The 21,214-nt window shown below is 47.3% G+C and overlaps 1 protein-coding gene across 4 annotated transcripts in view; it reads left to right on the top strand.

Annotated features, from left to right (window-relative positions):
• The window catches only part of RABGEF1 (RAB guanine nucleotide exchange factor 1), a 30,750-nt gene extending 10,779 nt beyond the window's left edge, over nt 1-19,971 (top strand). For 2 of the 4 annotated variants that reach the window (XM_079956020.1, XM_079956021.1), the window contains exons 4-10: nt 6,552-6,572; nt 7,674-7,840; nt 8,432-8,513; nt 10,288-10,420; nt 12,145-12,236; nt 13,874-14,130; nt 15,684-19,971. In XM_079956020.1, the coding sequence (XP_079812146.1) occupies nt 6,552-6,572; nt 7,674-7,840; nt 8,432-8,513; nt 10,288-10,420; nt 12,145-12,236; nt 13,874-14,130; nt 15,684-16,082 (1,151 nt within the window). In that variant the 3' untranslated portion in view covers nt 16,083-19,971. The remainder of the gene's footprint in view (nt 1-6,551; nt 6,573-7,673; nt 7,841-8,431; nt 8,514-10,287; nt 10,421-12,144; nt 12,237-13,873; nt 14,131-15,683) is intronic. The other 2 variants (XM_079956022.1, XM_079956023.1) reach the window with 1 other exon arrangement.
• Nucleotides 19,972-21,214: the final 1,243 nt, after the last annotated feature.

The following is a 21,214-nucleotide window of genomic DNA, read 5'->3' as shown; positions in this document are numbered from 1 at the left end:
GGAAGGGCCAAGACCACGACTCAAGTTAAGCAAAGAACTAAAGCAGCAGGTTTTTATTATTTATTGATTTATTGCATTTTTGTCCCACCTTTTCTCCAAGGAGTACAAGGTGGCAAACACGGTTGCCCCCTCTCCTCATTTAATCTCCTGCAACAACCCAGTGAGGGTCGGTTAGGTTGAGAGGCAGTGAGTGGCCCTTGAAGTTGCCCAGTGAGCTTCATGGCTGAGTGAGGATTCGAACCCTAGTCTCCCAGGTCATAGTCCCAACCTTAGTCTTAACCATTATGCTACCTTGGTATTTCTACCTTTGCTAGCTTGGGCTATGGAGCAGAAAGTTACAGTTCAATACAGTCATACTTCATGTTACGTTCTTTCAGGTTACGTCCCGCGGCGACCCGGAAGTACCGGAAAGGGTTACTTCTGGGTTTCGCTGCTCACGCATGCGCAGAAGCGCAAAATGATGTCACGCACATGCACAGAAGTGGGGAATCGCAACCTGCATGTGCGCAGATTCGCTGCTGCAGGTTGCATTCTTTTCATGTTGCGAATGGGCCTCCGGAACGGATCCCGTTCACAACCAGAGGTATCACTGTAGAAGGGAGCAATTTTACTATGAGGATGCAAGAACATGGAGGCAGCTGCACTGAGCGAACTGTGGAACCTGCTTCCGCAGGAGGCAGTGATGGCCCACCGACATGGATGGTTTTAAAAAAGCATCAGACAAGTTCATGGAGGATAAGAAGGCTGTCCTTGTCTGCAAGCTGTGATGGCTTTACTCTGCCTCTGCGGTTGGACGCAGCAATGCTTTGAATACCAGTTGTTCTGGAAACCGCAGGAGGAGAGAGAGAGAGCTGTGGTGCTTGAGTCCTGTGAGAGCAGGATGCTGGACTAGATGGGCCACTGGCCTGATCCAGCAGGCTCCTCTTGTGTTCTTAGGTATTTGAGCATCACAAGGCTGTGTACAAAAATACCTGCAGAATAAATAAAATAGCAGCTGGCATCGGGCCAGAGCAGATATATTTCAAGTTGTTGTGATCACCTGGTATCAGGGTCTAGCAAAGGTGGGAGAGAATATGTTTTTAGTGAGATGCAGAAGGGTCTTCTGTTTCTGCACCTGTCTTGATTCAGAAGGGAGGTGATTCCATGAGGATGTCCTCCCGCTGGTCGCAGTCAGGCAGGTCTCTGCAGGCTGCAGCACAGCCAGGAGGACCTTGTCAGACGACCTTAGCTGCTGTGGAAGGAGCAGGCAGCTGCCCAGGGGCTGATGGGAATTGTAGTCCAGAACCTCTGGAGAGCACCTGATCAGCAAAGGCTGCTCTACAATTTGCTGGGGGCCTGCAGGGGCTTTTTCTTAGAGTGTTTCTTGCCATTAAGCAGTATGTGAATCTTGTTTAGATAAATAAAATAGGAAGCCAGAAGCTACCCATGTTCCTTTGGGAGGAAGGGAGGGTTATAAATGTAATTAAAACATTCCAGAAGCTAGCATAGGAGCCTAAAACCTTGGTTCTTTCACTCAAGAAAATATGGATAAAAAGACTTGCTGCATTCCACACGGTTTTAACTTACAAAAGTGTTGAATGTGCATAATGGAGTCTCTTGTGTGCATTGATGTTTCTTTTCTTAGGTTTTAAGCAAAACTAAAAATTCTCAGGCCTTGAGACTGTTCTGAATTGGAATATTTCCTTCCGGCTCTAAGAAGGGCAGATTTTTAAAAAAGGCTCTGAGAGATAGAAGCTGTTGGATCAAAGCTGCCCCTCCAGGCCATAACAGTGAAAAGGGGAAATTAGGAGTTGTATGTGACAGAAATGAGATTATATTTCTATTTTTTTTAGGTCAACTATTAGTGTTCTTCTTCCTTTAAAAAAGCAAGTCTTTGAATGTAGAAATAGAACAGGGCTGAAGGTGCCCTTTATCATAGTTATAACCACACACTATGACTCTGCCCCTAGTCTGCAAATTGACTGACCTTACATAATTCTAGTTTTGCTAGTCTTGGGAGGGGCAGGGACTCTGAATTAATTTTATTTTATTTTTCAGTTCAATTCAGTCCAGTTTATATTCTGCTCCTCTTTACTGAGGAGCCATGGGCAGGAAACAGATGTACCATTTGAAACAAAAACAAAGCAAACATTTTAAAACATTCTAAAAACATAATAAAAAACATCTACAATCACTTTACCATTCAAAAAATTACTCTACCATTAAACACATTTTCCCATCCCATGTTCTCAGGGTTGCTAGGAACAGTCTTCTTCAGTCACTATATGCACCTGGGTCAATAGGAACATTTCTCCTGAATAAGGACGGAGACAATCACACTTCACTAGGGAAGGTATTCCACAACCAGGGAACCTCCACTGAAAAGGCTCTGTTGTGGGTCAGCACCAGGTGGGCAGCCCTGGTGGCAGCCCCACCAAGAAGGCCTCACTTGTTGGTCATAGGGTCTGAGGTGGTTAGTATTGGGGAAGATGCTCCCCCTCCAGTTGCTTGACCAGTTTTCTTGCTTCTGAGAATTAAGCAGTCTTAACCCACACACTTCCAACCCTACCTTTGTCCCAATAAGGACTGGAAACATGTTTTTAAGAAATAAAAAGAGAGCTGTGTGTATCCACAGCCATATCCTGCACTTTTTTTGGCTTTCCAAATCCAAGCTTTTCTATCTGCAGCAGTTTTTGTTTCTGTTCCCTTGCCTTTCCCTAACCTGTTTTTTCAAGGGTTCTGTGGGGTCCAATTTTAATAGAAACAGCTTCCTACATGGTTTCTGTTGTGCTTGCAGAACACATTTCCCTTTCACTATATCTGTCCGGAAGGCCGATGGGAACCCAGGAAGCTGCCTTATATTACGCTAAGGCAGATGTTGGTCCATTTAACATGGTGCTTCCTACACTGACTGGCAGCAACTCTCCAGTTAGAGTATTCCCAGAGCTACCTGGAGATGCTGGGGATTGTACCTTGGATGTTTTTGCATGCAAAGCTGATGCTCTCCACCACTGAGCTGTGGCTCTTCCCTGCTGCCACAGAGCTAGATCTGATGTGCTTAAACTACAGGGTGGTACAACTCTGTTTCACAGAAAGCTGCCTTATACAGTCGGGCCATTGGATCATCTGGCTCAGTATTGTCTACACTGGCAGGCAGTCTCTCTCCAGAGGTTTCAGACAGGGCAACCAGCTCAACTGGAGATACTGGGGATTGAACCTGGGACCTTCTGCATGCAAAGCAGACGCTCTGCCACTGAGCTGCAGCCCGCCCTTAGGTCCCCCAGCTTTTCCTGAGCACTACCTCTTCGTGTTCTTCTGAACACAGTAGGGCTCTCCTCTTCCTTGCTGCTTTTTGCCAAACTTCTTATGAGCTGCACTGATCGACTGTTTCAAGAAATTGTACTCCCTCTCCATCCAAAAGGTGGATATCATATTTTTGAAGTCAAAAGGCTGGATCAAATTTATTTTATGTTATTTATCACTTTATATCCCACCTTTTTCTGCAGGAAGCCCAAGGTGGCATACATGATTCCTCATTTAATCCCCACAATAACCCTGTGAGGTTGGTTAGGCCGAGAGGCAGTGGCTGGCTCCAGGGTTACCCAGTGAGCTTCAGAGCCGACCGGGGATTCAAACCCTGGTCTCTCCCAGGTCCACCACATTGGATTAAGCGCGGGGTTTCTGGCAGAAGCCAGCTAGATGATGCTGGAGTGTCTCCTCGCATGGCATAGTAGCAATGGTGTTCCATATCCTGGACCCCAGCATCCAGCATGAAAGGATCCATCACTTCTGATAGTTCTAAGATTCCCTGCTTAGTCTCTTGTCTCTGGAATTTGCCCTCTGTGATAACCTATCTTCCCGATTTCTGCTCCAAATGTAATTGCCGAGGAAGAACATGCGGTTCAAAACCTGGCCTTAAATGTCTAGTGAGTTAAATCCTTGCTCTCCGTAAAACTGCTAAGATTCCAGAAATGCAGCTGTTCTGAACAGTTACCAGGTTTCAGACAATTTGTGCATCATATTGCCCATGATATTTAGACTCCTGACCGTCTTCTCCCTGCCCTCCCCATAACGCTACAACAAGAGCGAGGAACCTGTGGCACCCCAGGTACAAAGGGACTCCATCTCCCTTCAGCCCTGCTCAGCATGCTCAGTGGTCGGGGGCAATGGGAGAGTTGTTGGAGGGCTGTAGGGCCCCACTCCAGCTGGGGTGTTTGGGGAGGATCAGGTCTCTTAACCACAACCAAATCCTTAAAAGAGGATTAGACAGATTCCTGGAGGAGAGTGATGTTGATGGCTACTAGCCACGATGGCTATGCTCTGTCTCAACAGTTAGTGACAGCGATGCTTCTGAAACCACAGGAGAGGAGAGGGCTTTTGTGCTCTGGAAGGCGTGCGAGTTCTCACAGGCATCTGGTTGGCCACTGTGAGAAGGGGATGCTAGACATAAGTGAGCCTGATTCAGCTGGGCTCTTCTTCGTATCTTAACCACAACTCTCATCATCTCTTGACCAAGGGTTGGAGCTGATGGGAGTTGGAGCCTAGCAGTGACTGGAGGGCTATAACCCCAAACCCTGCCCCTCAAGCACGGGGGGGGGGGGCTCTGAAGATGGAACACATCTTGCTTCCTGTAGTCCTGGAGAAATTATGGTCCTCTGGCACTTGCTTAGCCAGGAAAGTGGCACAACCGTAGTGCGAGGCTTTAGGCTGATGTTCCTCTAGATGACAGTTTTCACTGATGCTTTGCCTGCCTTTGAGCTTCCTGTGTGTTTCTGTGTCTTGCGGTGAGTCTCCACCTTCCTATTCCCCCGCCCCACCTGTTCAAGTAGAGGGTTTGGGGGTTTGGGGTTTGTGCGAAAGGGGCTCCAAAGGGGCAGGCATGCTTTTAAGCCTCCACCGTGTACATTGGGCTGCAGCAAAGTCAACAGTGAAGACGCTTGGTGTGACCAGTTGCACGGCTTCAAGACCCCCATGTAGAAGTCACTTAAAAGATAATGCCAGGCTGTGTGTCCTCTTTGGGTAGAACACTGTTTCCTGGACACTCTCTGTCTTCAGTGTGTGTTTGTGTGTGTGTGTTGTGTGTGTCAGTCCCACAGCCCCACTAATTTCCTAATCCATACATTTTCCCTCTCTTGCGCCCCTGCCCCTGAGCTAGATACACAAACCCAAAAAGGGCATATGTGCTTTTTGTTTGTGTTTAAAAAGCTCAGATAAACTCATTTGTATTGCCATGTGGTTCAGACATCTTAGTGGTGCCTCATCATGGCTTTTTTTTTTAGGGCGAGGGGGTGCCTAAAATACAAAAAAGCTGATATTCAATTTTGTTAGGTTTGTACATGCTTAATTTCCTTACCCCATCTGTTAGAAATGAGGTTAGTATAAGCAAATATGAAAGGGACACACTCTTTCTCTTTCTTCCCTCTGCCCCCCAGAAATCAGTAGAGAGAGGTGCATTGAAATAAAACTGATAGTGATAATAATAATTGAGACAGGATATGTAAGAGAGAAGAGATACCATAGCAGGAAAGAAGGAAAAAGAAAGGGGGAAGAGAGAGATGAAGGAAGAAGAGAAGGAAAGAAGGTGGGGGAAAGGGGATGAGAGTGTGTAAGCATGTGTGTAAGAGTGTGTAAGAGGGAAGGCACTCAGAAGTCAGGTAGCTGAAAATAGGTTAAAAGAGGAGAGTTTTTGTGCAAGTTTAAAAGAAGTTGCTCCGGTGGGAAGGTCAGCTCACCTGGACTAGCCCTGCCACAGAGCAGTGATAAGCAATTCATTGCCATCTTGCATCACTGCATACTAAGGAGCTCCTGGTGGTTGGCTGCAATGGTTGCTGAACAGCCATTATTTAATATTTGTATCCCACCTTTTCTTTTCTCCAAGGAGCTCAAGGTGGCATACATGGCTCTGCCCTTCCTTATTTAGCCCCCACAGCAACCCTGTGAAGGGTTATTATTTAATCTATTTATATCCCACACTTTCTCCCAAGCTGGGATTTGAGGCAGCTTCCACCACTTAAAAACATTGTTACAAAACACAAATTAATCATAAAAAACCTAGTTAGTAGTTAAAATATATCAGGTGCTTTGCCTGCACCTTAGTTTCCAAAGGCCTCTCTGAACAGCAAGATTTTAGCATGCCAGCAGAAGGGAGCCAGCCTGACCTCTCAGAAGGGGATCCCCCAATGTGGAATGTGGGAGCAGTCACAGAAAAGGCTCTCTTTCAGGTTGCCAGGGACGCAGGGAAGGTGCTCCCCGAGGACATTAGCACCTGGGCAGATTTGTACAGGGAGATGCGATCTTCCAGGTAGCCTGGGCCCCAGCCCGAAATGGTGAAACGCCTCCTGGTGTCTTCCTCTCCCTGCTGCAAACCGACATCTGTCATCGTGTGCCCTGCCTCTGACACATTTGTGCTTTGCTCGCTGTTGTATTTGTGAAACGCAAACTGAGACTGTCCTGTGTTTTGTTCTCTCTCTCTCTCTCCTTCTCCCTCTCTCTTTTCTTTCCATCGCTTTTCGCTCGTCTGCCCTGCTCCATTTGCGTCGCCTTCTCACGCTCCATCCCTCCATTCCGAACAGTCCTGGTTGGCAAACGGAGAGGTGGGTGACTTTCCGCTGCATTTTGGAGCACACCGTGACAATGTTTGGCTTTGCCTGCGCCTTTTTGTGTGTTTGCGGCCTGCGGAACGCTGTCTCGTCTCCTTTTTGATCGGGGCTGGTGGCCGTTTTAAAACACTGTGTTGCTTAATTTATCTTTTGGCAGCCTTTGGAGCCCGCTCTTTGGCTGAAAGGGCTCCCGTAGTGGCTGGCATGCAGTCAATTGCATCAAGACAGTCCCTGCCTACACAGGCTGCCAAACCATAAACAGAAAGTGCGACATACGAGGGTAAAGGAATGGGCAGGGAAGAGGAAAAAAACAAACTCTGGCACCATGGAATCATAGAATGGTAGAGTTGGAAGGTACCGCTGAGGGTCATTTAGTCCAACCCCCTGCAGCACAATTCTTAGAACGACTAGCTGTCGCAGTTCAGAAGCAGGAGGTGCCTAAAGCAGCTGGACGTTTGGCAAAGCTGGTGGAGTGAGCTGCCTGCTTCCCATCCCTCCCACTGAGGCAGTCTGGTGGCAAGGCTCCCCCCAGGCAACATTTGAGGGAGAGGAAACCTTGTCAGTCTGGAAATGCCTGGATGGAGCTTTGTGCTTTCTGCATATAAAGCGTCTACTCAGGTATAGTTCTCCCAAACCATTATTCTATGGCAGGGGGTGCCATGAGGGTGCCAGTACCTCCGCTGGTGCCAGCGAAAGATCACCTCAAAAATCCACAGCGCAGGGGAGACCCTTTGCTCCTCCAGCTCAGTTTCTTTTGCACTGGCTTGGCTTTCCCTACATTGAACATGCCAAAATTGGATACCCACTTCTTCCCTTCCCTTCCGAACAGAGGATAGATGCAATGTTGCTTTCCCCCCCCCCAAGTGCCCACACCATTTTTTGGCTGCTATTTCTGCTCTTTTAGAGGTGGCAACCATTTTGTGTTCTCCCCCTCCCTTGGCAGCCATCTTATGACAGGCTCACCACGGACTTTCTCAACATTCCAAATGGCCCAGTGATGGTTAGTGACCCCTTTGCAGTTCATAATATAAACCTGGCAGGAGTGAAGTCAAATAATGGGGTGCCCTAAAGGTTGTGCCGTCTTCTCTCCCGCAGATGTCCCAGACGCTAAGGCTCCCAGCCCTTCAATCAGCCGGCAAGTCAGCATTGAAACGGACCGGGTGTCCAAGGAGTTCATTGAGTTTCTTAAGACGTACCATAAATCTGGCCAGGAGATCTACAAGCAGTGCAAACACTTTTTGGAAAACATGCATCACAAGCGGGTAGGTCCCTCTCGCAAGAGCGGAGAAGCCTCGCTTTCCGTCGGAGGCTCTGGGAGTGAGGGTGGGTGGAATTAAAACCAGGGACTTGTTTTTGAGGGAGTGAAATTAATGTATATTAGGTGTTGAGCTGACTTGTGAAAATACACTATGCCCCTTCAAAGAATGTGAATGTCCTGATTATCTGCTCAAGTAGTATACTTTTGTTATATTTATGGGGAAAGTATTCATACGTACTTCAGTCTTTACTGCAGGGATATTTGAAATTTGGCCCAGATGGAGCTGCCACATCTTAAGATAACCTACTCAGATTTTATGTTGCATTTTTCTTGGGGATAGTTGGTAAACAAGGGGGGAAAGCTTTGGAAATAGATATTGGGGGAAACCAATGCAGGTGTTACAGCTAAAGACCCTCTGGCAGAATGCCTTCCAGCCTCTGTTTTGATTGGAAGGTGGACCACCTTCTGAAGTAGTCTGTTCTACAGTTGAGCAGCTATTGCCGTCAGAAAGTTCTTCCTGATGTTTCGTCGGAATCTTCTTTCTCATAACTTTGCATTGCCTATTCTCACCTGCACAACTGGTGCTCTTTTCCAGGACCTGAGTATTGAGGAACAGTCCGAATACGCCCAGGACTTCTACCAGAATGTGGCAGATAAGTTGCAGAGCCGCTGGAAAGGTATTTCTCATTTCTACTCTTAGTTGCCATTAGTGGGACTTGGGAGGGGAGGCATGCACACACATTACAGCTTCCGTTGCAAGACAGCTATGGTCATTCCAGGATTGGGGAAGCTTGAACACAGCTGCCCATTCATTGGTAACCTCACAGTTGGACCTCACAGCTATCCCATCTTGCTCACAGTGGCCAACCAGATGTCGGGGGGAAACCCTCAAGCAGCACTTTCCCCTCCTGTGGTTTCCAGCAACTGGTGTTTGGAAGCTTTTCTCCCTCTGACTGTGGAGGCAGAGCAGAGCCATCATGGCTAGTAGCCCTCCATAGCCTTTTTTGTGATTGTGTGGGCCTTTTTTCTGTGGGAGCATGCAAGAGGGAACTTTAAAACACAGTGTGAGCACCTGAGGAGTGCCATGCTCTCTCTCTCTCCCCCCCCCACAACTAGAAGGGATTTAGGGTACAAGGGCTTGGTCCTGTGATGCTGTAGAGTTCAGAAAATAGGCCCTCTGACCCTTGGCTCTTGAGCCCGTCTCAAGCTTCTAGTTCAGAAACCACAACAACAGCAATTTATTATCTAGACCCCGCCCATCTGACTGGGTTGCCCCAGCCACTCCGACCAGCTTCCAACAAAATATAAAACCACAGTAAAACACCTTCAGGATGAGAACATTAAGAACTTTCATATTCAGACGTTTTCTAAATGTCAGATGTTTATTTTGTGGACAACTGATGGGAAAGCATTCCACAGGGTGAGCACAACTACTGAGAAGGCCCTCTGCCTGATTCCCTGTAATCTTGCTTCTTGCAATGAGGGAACCACCAGAAGGCCCTCAGAGCTGGAGCTCAGTGTCTGAGCTGAATGAGTTTCCTTTCTTTATCTTTTTTGTATATACTTTTTATTAAATTTTCTGTTTTACAGTTTAAAATCCTCATTTTTACATCCTTAAGATATCAATGATTTCCCTTCTTCTCTTTCCATGGTTCATTTTACATATCATTAATCCCTGCATATTTTACAAAAACTATACCATTCAGTATTCCATTATTGCATCCATCAAAACTTCTTTACACTGTTGAATTTATCTTAATGCTGCCGGTGTTTTCAGCTGTACAGAGTTATTTCCCATATATTCAATCAACGTTTGCTAATCTTCTCTAAACATATGTTCTTCTTGTTCTCTTTTTCTGTATGTTAAGTCTGCAAGCTGCACATATTCTGTCAACTTAAGTTGCCATTCTTCTTTGGTTGGGACCTCGCTCGTTTTCCATTTTGGGGCTAACAAAACACGCACTGCAGTAGTAGCATACATAAGGGGCTGAACGAGTTTCCTGGTTCAAGGGAGCCCACTCCTGGTCTGATCTAGCAGGGCAGCTCTTAAAGGAGGGCTCTTGACTAGAAGATGCTCAGGTGTTTTCTCAGGCAGCATTTGGCTAAAAACAGGTGGAACCGGAAGTTTGGTGCAGCCTCTGCCTCCGCTTCTTCAAACTGTGTGGGGAAGCCAGGTACAGTGGTACCTCAGGTTACATATGCTTCAGGTTACGTACGCTTCAGGTTACAGAGTCCGCTAACCCAGAAATAGTGCTTCAGTTTAAGAACTTTGCTTCAGGATGAGAACAGAAATTGTACTCCAGCGGCCCGGCAGCAGCAGGAGGCCCCATTAGCTAAAGTGGTGCTTCAGGTTAAGAACAGTTTCAGGTTAAGTACGGACCTCTGGAACAAATTAAATACTTAACCCGAGGTACCACTGTATTCTTTGATCTCAGGATGTCTTTTTTTCAGTGTCCCCGGACAAAGCGGAGAAGGCGATGGACCAGATTGAGAAGTACGTCATGACTCGGCTTTACAAATACGTTTTTTGCCCGGAAACCACGGAGGATGAGAAGAAGGACCTTGCTGTCCAAAGGAGGATCAGGTGTGGCTCTGGGAAGGCCCCCTTGGGGGAAGTTGTTCTGCCTTCAATCTGCTTGATAAGCCTGTATGTAGTTGCTACGCTTCTGCCTGCTTCAGGGTGGCACCAACGGGTGTCCTTGCCTCGTTTGTAAACCCCCATTTTTTTAAAAAAAAAAGTTTCGAAATGACATTTTTGGTAAAGTATGCAAACAAATAAAAAATGTAAAAAACAAGCAGGAGCATAGTCTACTAAACTAAAACAAAACACAGTCTGGGTGGGTTACCACTGACCCTAGCATTACAGGGAAAGCAAGAGATTTTGAATTCATTTTATTACTCATTTATAAACATATTTCTATACCACTGTATATCAATTAAAAATTTATAGCAGTAAAAAGAGAAAATCATATCAAAAACTATCATCTCCGTTTTTGAAAAGCAGACATTCGTTACCCATTGTGGAAGACGTTGCATTCTTAATTACCTGCATAAGCCTGGCGGAATGGGGGGGGGGGCGGAATCAGCAGGCATTAAAAAGTTGGCACAGAAGGCATCTGCTTGACTCTCCAGTGGCAGAGCGTTCCACAAGACTTTTACACAGTCACAGTAAACACGAGTAGCCCATTTATAAGCCTTTGTGTGCTATTTTGTCTCAGCCCCTGTAGTTTTCAAGCCAGCAACCAATGTTGCTTGGGAATCTTACCCAGCCACACAGATTTTTGAGTGGCAGGTGGAGGAACCTGACCCTGTAGTTGGGTCATGCAAGTTAGGGGCCGCTGCGTACTATCAAATGTATTTTTAGCTGGATTCCCCTTGCATGTCTCATCCCTCCCCCCAATAAATTTTCTGCTACAGTCAACTTCGGTCCACCAGCCTTTAAAACAAAATGGTGCATGGTATATCCCTAGTGATGAATGTCTAATCAGGCTGCTCCTGATAATGAAAGGAGGATTAATGTAATTTGTATTCTGTACACTGTATTAAAAACAGAATAACAATAGCAGCAGCAAAACGATGTTTTGAAAAAAGCAATTTTCTGCTATTCATCCCTGAAATTTACTTAATTGTCAGTGTTTATTTTTACATGGTTTTTACTGCAGGACATCGGGTTCAGAAAGGCGTATTACATGGGTTAGTTACTAATTTTACAAATAAGATTAAATCAGTTTCATTTGAAGATTATATATTAGCATACCAGGCCCAAGAAATACAAAAATAAGTGGTGGTTGTATTCAGTTTTTAAAATATTTTTTCCTCACATTTTTTCTGCTTGTTCTTTTTTTTTTTTTAAGTCTTGTTTTAAAATATTTTCTTCTTGTTGAGCATGTTAGTTTGCCAAGAAGGTTAAACTACAGCCGCATTCATGCCATACGTGAGCACTCTCATGCCACAGTCATGTCTCCCCCCAAAGAATTCTGGGAACTGTAGTTCATGTAAGTGGGTTGACCACATCAATTTATAATTCCCAGCACCCTGGACAAACTACAGTTCCTGGGGTTCTCCATGTCTGTTAAAGCGATAAGGGAGTTATTTTAGTGTAGCTGTAACTTTTGCTTTCCCAAAATCCATAATCTTAAAATTGTAGAGTTGGAAGGGACCACGAGGGTCGTCTCGTCTACCCCTCTGCAATGCAGGAATCTTTCGCCCGACATGGGGCTCAAACCCACAACCCTGAGATTAAGAGTCTCATGCTCTACCAACTTGATTTCTTGAGCTCTTTCTCTTTCTCTCCTCCTCTGCTTTCAGAGCTTTGCACTGGGTCACTCCTCAGATGCTCTGTGTTCCTGTCAATGAAGAAATCCCCGAAGTCTCCGACGTGGTCGTAAAGGCCATCACAGGTATGCCGAGGGATGCTGGGTCCCAGCTGGCGCAACGGCGGGTGGAATGCCATGATCTCTTTGCAAAACCATTGCCCAGCCTTAAAATCACCGACACAGAAACAAATACGTCTCTCTGCTAAAGCACCATAACAGGCGGCCCTCAAGAACATGGATGCAGCCCACAGTGTGTGGCTTTGCTGCATCTTTCCGTGGAAAACCATCCAAGATTGGATCGGGATTGACCGCTCAAGAAGCAGGGGCATCTTTTTGTTTCTTACAAGATTCCCCAAGGTTTATTGCTCAGGGCCATAAGCTCAGCGGTAGAACACATGCACTGCCCACAGAAAGCTCTACTAGGTCCAGGTCCTCAGTGTCTCCAGGTAGGGCTACCTAACTCTGAGAGAGCCAGAGGGAAATGTAGGCAATGTTTCCGGCCACACCTAAGTCAGAAAACTGTACATACATGCACCTGTGTTCTCCAGAGTTAAAGGGCTTATTCCAGCTAGGCAGAAACACTCCAGAAGAATAGGAAGTAGCAGTGGTGAGAGAGCGTTGCCTAGGGAGAGTCCCAAGGACATCAGAAGAGTCTTAAGGGTCAGGCCAGTGGCCCATCTAGTCCAGCCTCCTGTTCTCACAGTGGCCAGCCAGATGCCAAAATGGGAAACCAGCAAGCAGGACTGTGGCTCCCAGCATCTGGGATTGAGCAGCATTGCTGCCTCCAGATGTGGAGGCAGGACATAAATGGATCCCTGACCATTAGGTCCAGTTGTGACCGACTTTGGGGTTGCGGCGCTCATCTCGCTTTATTGGCCGAGGGAGCCGGTGTACAGCTTCCGGGTCATGTGGACAGCATGACTAAGCCGCTTCTGGCGAACCAGAGCAGCGCACGGAAATGCCGTTTACCTTCCCGCCGGAGCGGTACCTATTTACTTGCGCTTTGACGTGCTTTCAAACTGCTAGGTTGGTAGGAGCAGGGACTGAGCGACGGGAGCTCACCCCGTTGCAGGGATTCAAACCGCCGACCTTCTGATCAGCAAGTCCTAGGCTCTGTGGTTTAACCCACAGCACCACCTGCGTCCCAGGACATAGATAGTAGCCATCAATACCTTTCTCCACATACTTGTCCTATCCTCTTCTAAAGCCACCCAAGTTGGTGGCCGTCTCTGCCTCCTGCGGCAGGGAGTTCTGCTGTTTGCGCTGCATGAAGGGACTTCCTTTTGTCCATCCTGAATTTTCCAACATTCAGCTTCTTTGGGTGCCCATGAGTAGGACAAGAGAGGGAGAAAAACTTTTCTCTACCTGCCTTCCCCATGCCATGCATAGTTTTGTAAAGGGCGCATTCGGCTTGCCTTCTCTCCAAGCCAAAACATCCCAAAGGCTGCAACCTTTGCCTCTTCACCCCCTTGACCTTTCCTGAACCTCTACAATATGAGGGGAGGCGACCGGAATGGCATCCCGCATTTCAAATGCTGTTGTGCCGCCGGTTTGTATAGCAGCACGAAACCTTGGGAGAGCAGCTGCCGTTCAGTGTCGGCAGCGCTGACCCAGATGGACCAGAGCCTCTGACCTTCCTATCTGCTAGAGCCTCTGTGGGCACATGGCTGCTGGAGAATGCACCCCTCCCTAACCCTCTGGGCTTCTCCCATGTCTCACAGACATCATCGAGATGGATTCCAAGCGTGTCCCCCGGGACAAGCTGGCCTGCATCACCAGCTGCAGCAAACACATCTTCACTGCCATCCGGACCACAAAGGACGAGCCGGCTTCGGCCGATGACTTCCTGCCCACCCTCATCTACATTGTCCTGAAGGGGAATCCTCCTCGCCTCCAGTCCAACATCCAGTATATCACTCGGTTCTGCAACCCCAGCCGGCTGATGTCTGGCGAAGATGGTTACTACTTTACAAACCTGGTAGGTACATTGCGGGGGGGGGGGGGGGGCAGGAGGCAGGGGCTGGTTCATTGTTACAGCTGCCCATGCATTGGTAACCTCGTGACTGGACTGCTGCGATGCGCTGTGTGTGGAACTGCCCTTGGGGTTGGTCCAGAGGCTGCAGCTGGTGCAGAAGGAGGCAACTGGTTTGCTGGGGGCGGGGAAGGGGTGGCAAACGTCACCTGCATATGATGCCTTGCTTGTGGGATTTGCACTGGCTGTCGATTTGCTGCTGGGCCTATATAGCTCAGGGCCTGGTTATTTGAGAGACCACCTTATCATCCCTTGTACACCCAGCTGACTGCAGTCTGTGGGAGAGTCTCCTGCAAGTTTTTCTCTCCCCAGACATCTTTATTGCAAGTTCAAAAGGTACATAATTATATGTGCACTAAACATGGTGGGACGTAAATAAAAAAGAGAAGAAAAAAAAGAGAGACAGCACCTGTGTAGAAGGGAAAATAAAGGGAGGAGGGGAAAAACCCAAAACTGAATACTTTACAAAGTTGTTATTGCACTTCACCAGATCTTTAACCTGTTACAGTATTTGTAAGAGTGGGTTCCAAATATCATTGAATTTGTCCATGGCAAGTCTGCGTTTATATGCAAGTTGTTATGTTGCGAGTTTGTATAAGTCTTCAAGTGTAGAAGGGAGCCACATTTTTATTTTTCATATGAGACTGATACTAAAGACTGATACTGATGAACTGATGAATTGGAGTCTCCTGCAAGTTGAGGTGGCCAGAACTCTGCACATTATTCCAAATGCACTTGCACTATAGATTTGAATAATGGTGTTAGGGGAGGGCTAGTACCTCTGGTGGGGGACACATTGTGTTCCTCCTGGGGTAGTTCACCCACCTTTGGTCCCCACCCTGCACTCAGCTCTCACCTGTGGCTCCTAGAAGCTGTCAGCATTGAATAGTGGCCACACCCCGAGAAACAGCTTCAACTGGCCAGCTAAACCAGGTGAGAGTAGTTGATGGAGTTAGGGACTTCCCCTGCATGCAAAGGCAGGTTCTGGATTGAGCGGACGAGACCAGTCATGGGCCCAACGACAAGAAGGCAGTTTCTGCCTGTGCTGTAAAGGGAAGTGAGGGGCAGATGGGGCTCATCAACCTGGGAAGGCAGCCCATCTAGGAGAAGGAAAACTGATCCTAAACCTTGCTGCCTTGCGGGATATTTTCAGGAGAAGAAAGGGATAAGGTGTAAACCCTACACAAATCCAGAGTGGAGTCCCTAAGGTGATTGGTTGGTGCCTTGTATGCCTCCTTCTGGTAACTCCTGCAGCCAAGCTGGTGCCAACATATTGCCAGCAACAACTGTGGTATCGGCTGTTTCATTTTCAGTTCCTTGCCTAACACTCCCTAGCATGTAATTTGCCTTTTTTCCCCCATGGCCACTGCTCAAGAGTAACTTCAAGCAGCTGGAATAAAAATTGCAGCTTAGCTGGTTGGGCGTGCTGTGTGTGTGTATGGATCTTGTGCTTTGTGTAGCGTGGGAATAAGCGTGGTGCCTTTCCCCCCTGCCTCCAGTGCTGTGCCGTCGCCTTCATAGAGAAGCTGGATGCCCAGTCCCTCAACCTGAGTGAGGAAGACTTCGACCGCTACATGTCCGGCCAAGCGTCCCCCAAAAAGCAGGAGCCGGAGAGCTGGCCGGCTGACGTCTGCGTGGGGGTCCAGCAGATGTACAGGAACCTTGACCTCCTCTCCCAGCTCAACGAGCGGCAGGAGAGGATTGTGAGCGAGGCCAAAAAACTCGAGCGGGACCTCATTGACTGGACTGACGGGATCACCAAGGAGGTCCAGGAGATCGTGGAGAAGTATCCCTTGGAAATCAAGCCCCCCAATCCGGCCTTGGCTGCCATTGACTCTGAAAACGTGGAGAATGACAAGCTGCCGCCTCCGTTGCAGCCCCAGGTTTACGCTGGGTGATGAGCACCTTCTGGGGCTCAGAGACATCCCTCCCTCCCTCTCTGTCCCCCACCCCGCTTCCTTCTGCTTGGGGAGTGGGCTAAAGAGGGGCAAGAAAATCAGAGGAATTTAAAACTGGCACATTTTAAAGGTACTGTTTGCTGGCAAGTGTGTCACATGATACTTATTTTAGCCAGAGTTAGCCAGCTACTATGAGGGCTGTGGGTTTTGCGTGTTCCTCAAACCCAATTTAACTTCTTCCTTTTTACACAAATCCGGTATAATTTTTAAGAAACACAGGTGGTTTTTTCTCTGCTCCCCCTGTTCTCCCTTCCAGGTATGCATGTATGTGTGCGTGTGTGATATTTGGTTTGTTTCTCTTTTTTTAAGTGAAGTTTTTGCTGGTATTTTTTTCCTGCTTCAAAAATAAAAAATAAGGTGGTTATCAGCACTTTGCAAGGGATGCCAAGTTGTAGGTAAAAAAAACTGGAATGGTACTCTTTTATTCCTTCTTAGGGGCGGGGAGAAGGAAATATGTTGTAAAGTAAATATTTAACAATTGTAAATAGGTCTGCAATATTGGGCTTGTGCTTTCACCTGCATGGCATCTGGTAAGGAATGCTAAATGTTGGTTTTTGTTTCTTTACTGTCAATGAGTTAAATTTACTGCTTACAGGTTTCCCCCCCCTCCCCAGGAATTGTGGGGAGGTAGAATGGCAGGAAATTAGAACCTTGTAGTGGGAAACAATTTGCTTTATCTTAACTGTATACCTTGACCAAGGCCATCTCCTCAATATTCACAATTCCTCATCCAGTTACTCTGGTCTCACCTAATCTGGTGACCTCCTGATGTTTTGAACTTTGACTCCCGTCAGGTATCCTATGCTGGCTGGGGCTGATGGGAGCTGTATTTCAAAACATCTGGAGAGGGCATCTGGGTGTTTGCAAGCTGAATTTATACAGAGAGAGAGAGAGAGAGATGAAAATAACCCTTTCTTCCTGTGTTGTCCTTCAGCACAACTGGGTCTCTTCGAAGTCAGAGCAAAATCGGGCGGGACCCACATGTTTATGAGCCAGTTTTCACTGCTCTAAAAGCAAGCAGGATTTGGCCCATCATCAATGTGGGATTAAACATGCTTGAAAAGTGTGGCCATTCTCCCTTTAAAAAATAACAACAACCTTGAAATGTTTTGTCATTGCAAAGCATTATTTGGAATTGTGGCAAAATGACACCCTGTGTTGGAGAAAACCAGGCCTGGGCAGCGTGTATATACGTAGCCCTGTAATGTTCCCTTCTGTCTGGAATTTGAGCCTGGCTTTAGTGCAATGCGAAGACCAGATCTGTACCTGCAGGGTGAAAGAAGGCTGGCCAGGGTACAGACATGGAATGTGTAATGGGTGCAGAAGACCACACTGGCCCTCTTTTCCTTTCCCTGCCTTTCCTCGTATATTTGACACAATAGCGGGACGAGATTCTGTGGAATCCTCAACCTCCCAAAGTTGCAGGTGTAACTTCTATGGGTATACAGTACGAGTGCGTCTTACACGCATTTAACCAGTGCAGTTCCAATCACGTGCTGTTGAAGGCCGGCTGGTTGAAATCCTGCACGTTCAACGCAAGCAAGGTGGAGAGCTTAAAACCTCTCTTTGCCCCAGCTTTTCAGCTCTCTTCCTTGCTGGGGTGTGTTTGTATGCTCAGCAATGCGGACTCTGGAAGGCTAGGGATGCTCATGCAGGGGTGGTTTGAGCATATGTGTTTTGGGGTATATGCAGAACCCTTGGAACCAACCCCCCGTGTAAGATGTGATCGTATTGTGTATATATATCTGTTTTGGGATTTATATCTGTAATGTTGTGTAGCCTTTCCTCAGCGCTGGGTTTAAGTGAGGTCTCTGATCACGCCTTCCCTACCAGTAGTTCACTGGAAGGGTCCACATTGCACTGAATTGGGTCTCTCTTTCCTTTTTGCCCCTCTTTCCCAGTCTTTCAGTAGCCTGGTCCACCCACCCTTTCAGATCCCCTTCCCTTTTGCCAGAGAACCAATGACCCTGTTCAGACACAGTGACTTGCCAGCCTGAATTGATGAACCTGCCCGTAACGGATGCTTTTTCTACACCTGTATGGGATTGGCGAAGGGCTGGGAGGTTTGGGTGGCACTCCCTGTGAGGCGCGCGAACCTGTCTTAGAAGCTCTTACCTGCAAAAAGCAAAGCTATTTCCCCTGCTATTAAATTCATCCTAAGTATCAGTGACTTCTGGTTTTGTTTTGTTTTTTAATGCCAAGCCTGCAAATATAGGAGCATAGGAAGCTGCCTTATATGCTGAACCAGTCCATCTAGCTCAGTATTGTCCACACTGACTGGCAGCAATTCTCCCGGGTTTTAGACCGGTCTTTCCTTATCCCTTTCACCTCAAGGTGCCAGGATTTGAGCCTGGGACCTTCTGCAGGGAAAGCAGACACAAGACTTGCAATTTCCCACCCCCTTCAAATGACACAAGGAGAGAAGCTGAGCTTTATAGTGTCAACGGCTTGATGCCGCAGTACAACACGTTTTGGAATCGCCACTTTTTTGCATGTCTTCCCCCAGCCCCCGGGTCTTCCAGTCTTAACCATCTTACTTGTAGATGTGGAGATCATTGACGAACTGTGGAGTAGATTTCCAAGTATCTTGGTTTTCGAGCCGCTTCGGGAACCAAGGCCAGACAGGAAGTTGAGAGGAATCTGCAGGGAGGGATCAGGAAGAATGTGTGGCTTCTGATGGTTAAATGCCTTGGCTTGCAGGGCAGAACGATATTGATGAAACAAAGAGGAGGCAGGTGGGAAAGAGTCTCCAGAAGTGGGGTTTTATGTAGTAAAGACAGTGAGCTCAGTTAACCCCAAGACAGGATTCTTGGGGTCAGAATTCCTTTAAAAGAAAAAAATTAATCATAGGGTTGGAAGGAAACCCAAAGGTCGTCTGGTCCAGGGTAAAAAATGAGGTGATAAGGCTTTCAAAGTTTACTATTGTTTCCAACTGATTAACATAGAGGAAGTCAGAAAAAAAGGAAAAGAATCATAGGATGATAAAATTGTAGAGTTGGAAGGAACCCTGAGAGTCATCTAGTCCAACCCCCTGCAGTGCAGGAATCACAGCTAAAGAATCCCTGACAACCTCTTGTTTTAAAACCCTAAATGAAGGAGAGTGCACTTTCCACCCGTGTGGCAGCCCCTCAGATACCCAGGACTGTGAGCTCAGTTGAGTTGCAGTACTCAGAATTCATTCCAGGGCTCAGGACTCATTCTTTCTAAGCCTATGTCTTTTGCACCAGCTGGTGGATATTGGGGTTCTCGTAAAATAACAAAGTAGATTCCCGCAAGTCTGCCAAAAGAGCGTGAGTACAGCTGTTTCGCTGTTCAGGACCCTTTTCCATTTTTTTGCAATAAGTTCAGACCGAGACTGTGATCCATTTGTGTCCTCGCTTCCTTTGTGTTCCTTTATTCTGTGAGCTCTTTGGAGTTTCTCAAAAGGTAAATATTTTTATGGCGTTCGCTCCTTAACCCCAGGTACATGGGTGGAACAGACAAAGCTGACTGCAGAGAACTTGTATTTTACCACTTCCGTTCTGAGAGCAGGGGTGCATGCATCTGTGAGTCCCTCCAGCTGTCACTGAGGATATCCCAACTCCTAGCGGCCAGCAGGACTAGTGGTCAGAGGTGCTGAGAGTTGAAGTCCTGCAACATCTGGAGGGCTACAGATAATATCCACCTCTGCCTTAAGAGGGGGGCTCCTTTCCCTGCCGTTGTTCCTCTTTTTGTGACGCCCTTAGGTGCTAATTCTGGTTACCAGGTCCGTACATTCACCCCTAAACTCTGTATCATAGCTGCTGTTACTGAATTGCTGTTGAATGAAATTAAACCTCTTCCACAACAAGGTTCTTTCGCATTTACCCGTCTTTTTTGTACAGAAGTCAATGCCTCGTTTCTTAACTCTGGACATGTTAAACCTGTCACAACTTGTTCCTCTCACCCAGGAAGGTGGTGGAGGCAGTGGGCCCAAGTGATCAGGCCAGTGGGCTGTTTCCTCCAGCATCCTGTTCCCACAGTGGCCAACTGGATGCCTGGGGGAGACCGGCAAGCAGGATTCGAGCACAAAAGCCCTCTCCCCTCCTGTGGTTCCCAACAAACCAATACTGCCTCCAACTATGGAGTCTAGTAGCCATTGATAGCCCTCTCTTTCCTGAATTTGCCCACCTCTCTTTTAAAGCCATGCAAGTTGATGGCCGTCACTGCCTCCTGCTGCAGTGAGTTCCAGAGTTCAGCTGTGCCCTGCGTGAAGAAGGACTTTCTTTTGTTTGTCCTGAATCTTCCAACATTCAGCTTCATTGGATGTCCGCGAGCTCTAGTGCTATGACAGAGGAAAGCTGCTCTCTTTCCACTTTCTCTAAGCTGTGCATCATTTTTTAAACTTCTGTCATGTCACCTTTTACTTGCCTTTTCTCTAAAAGGTCCCAAATGATTCAGCCTTTCTTCATAGGGGTGGATCCCATTGATCATTCTGGATGATCCTTTTCTGAACCTTCTCCCAACCAGAACTGTATACAATTACTCTAAATGTGGTAGCACCATGGATTTGTACAATGGCACGATAATCAGTTTTATTTTCAATTGTGCAGTCAAACTGTGGAGTATCGTGCAGAAAATAGGAGTCTGTGTCCATTTCCATGAAATCTGCCCCTTCACAATTATGAATGGTGTAAGAAGTGGTTCCTGGGCCTACGGTTGTGGTTGGACTTGTGTCCCCCTCTTACTCATTTCTCTGTGTGATGGGAGCTCAGGTCCACATCAGCTGGGACCACCCAGCTGTCAATCACTTGGCATCATTATGGCGCTAGAAGATTGGCAGCTGCGTGGGCCTGTCTGCCTGTCACAGTTGGCCAAGGCAATGGGGAAGGTAAAGATCTAGCCCGGTGGGGCGAAAGGTTTTCCCACCTCTGCTCTTAACTACTACAGCACAGCATACCCTTTTGCTAACCGGTGTGGTGCAGTGGTTAGAGTGTTGGACCAGGACCTGGGAGACCAGGGTTCAAGTCCCCACTCAGCCATTAAGCTCACTGTGCCAGTCACAGTTTCTCAGACTAGCCTACATCAGAGGGTTGTTGCGGGGATTAAATAAG

Source organism: Podarcis cretensis (assembly GCF_951804945.1).
Source record: "Podarcis cretensis genome assembly, chromosome: 15".
In the NCBI taxonomy this organism is placed as follows: domain Eukaryota; kingdom Metazoa; phylum Chordata; class Lepidosauria; order Squamata; family Lacertidae; genus Podarcis; species Podarcis cretensis.
The sequence above is the reverse complement of the archived record's forward strand: the minus strand, read 5'-3'. Positions and strand labels throughout refer to the sequence as shown.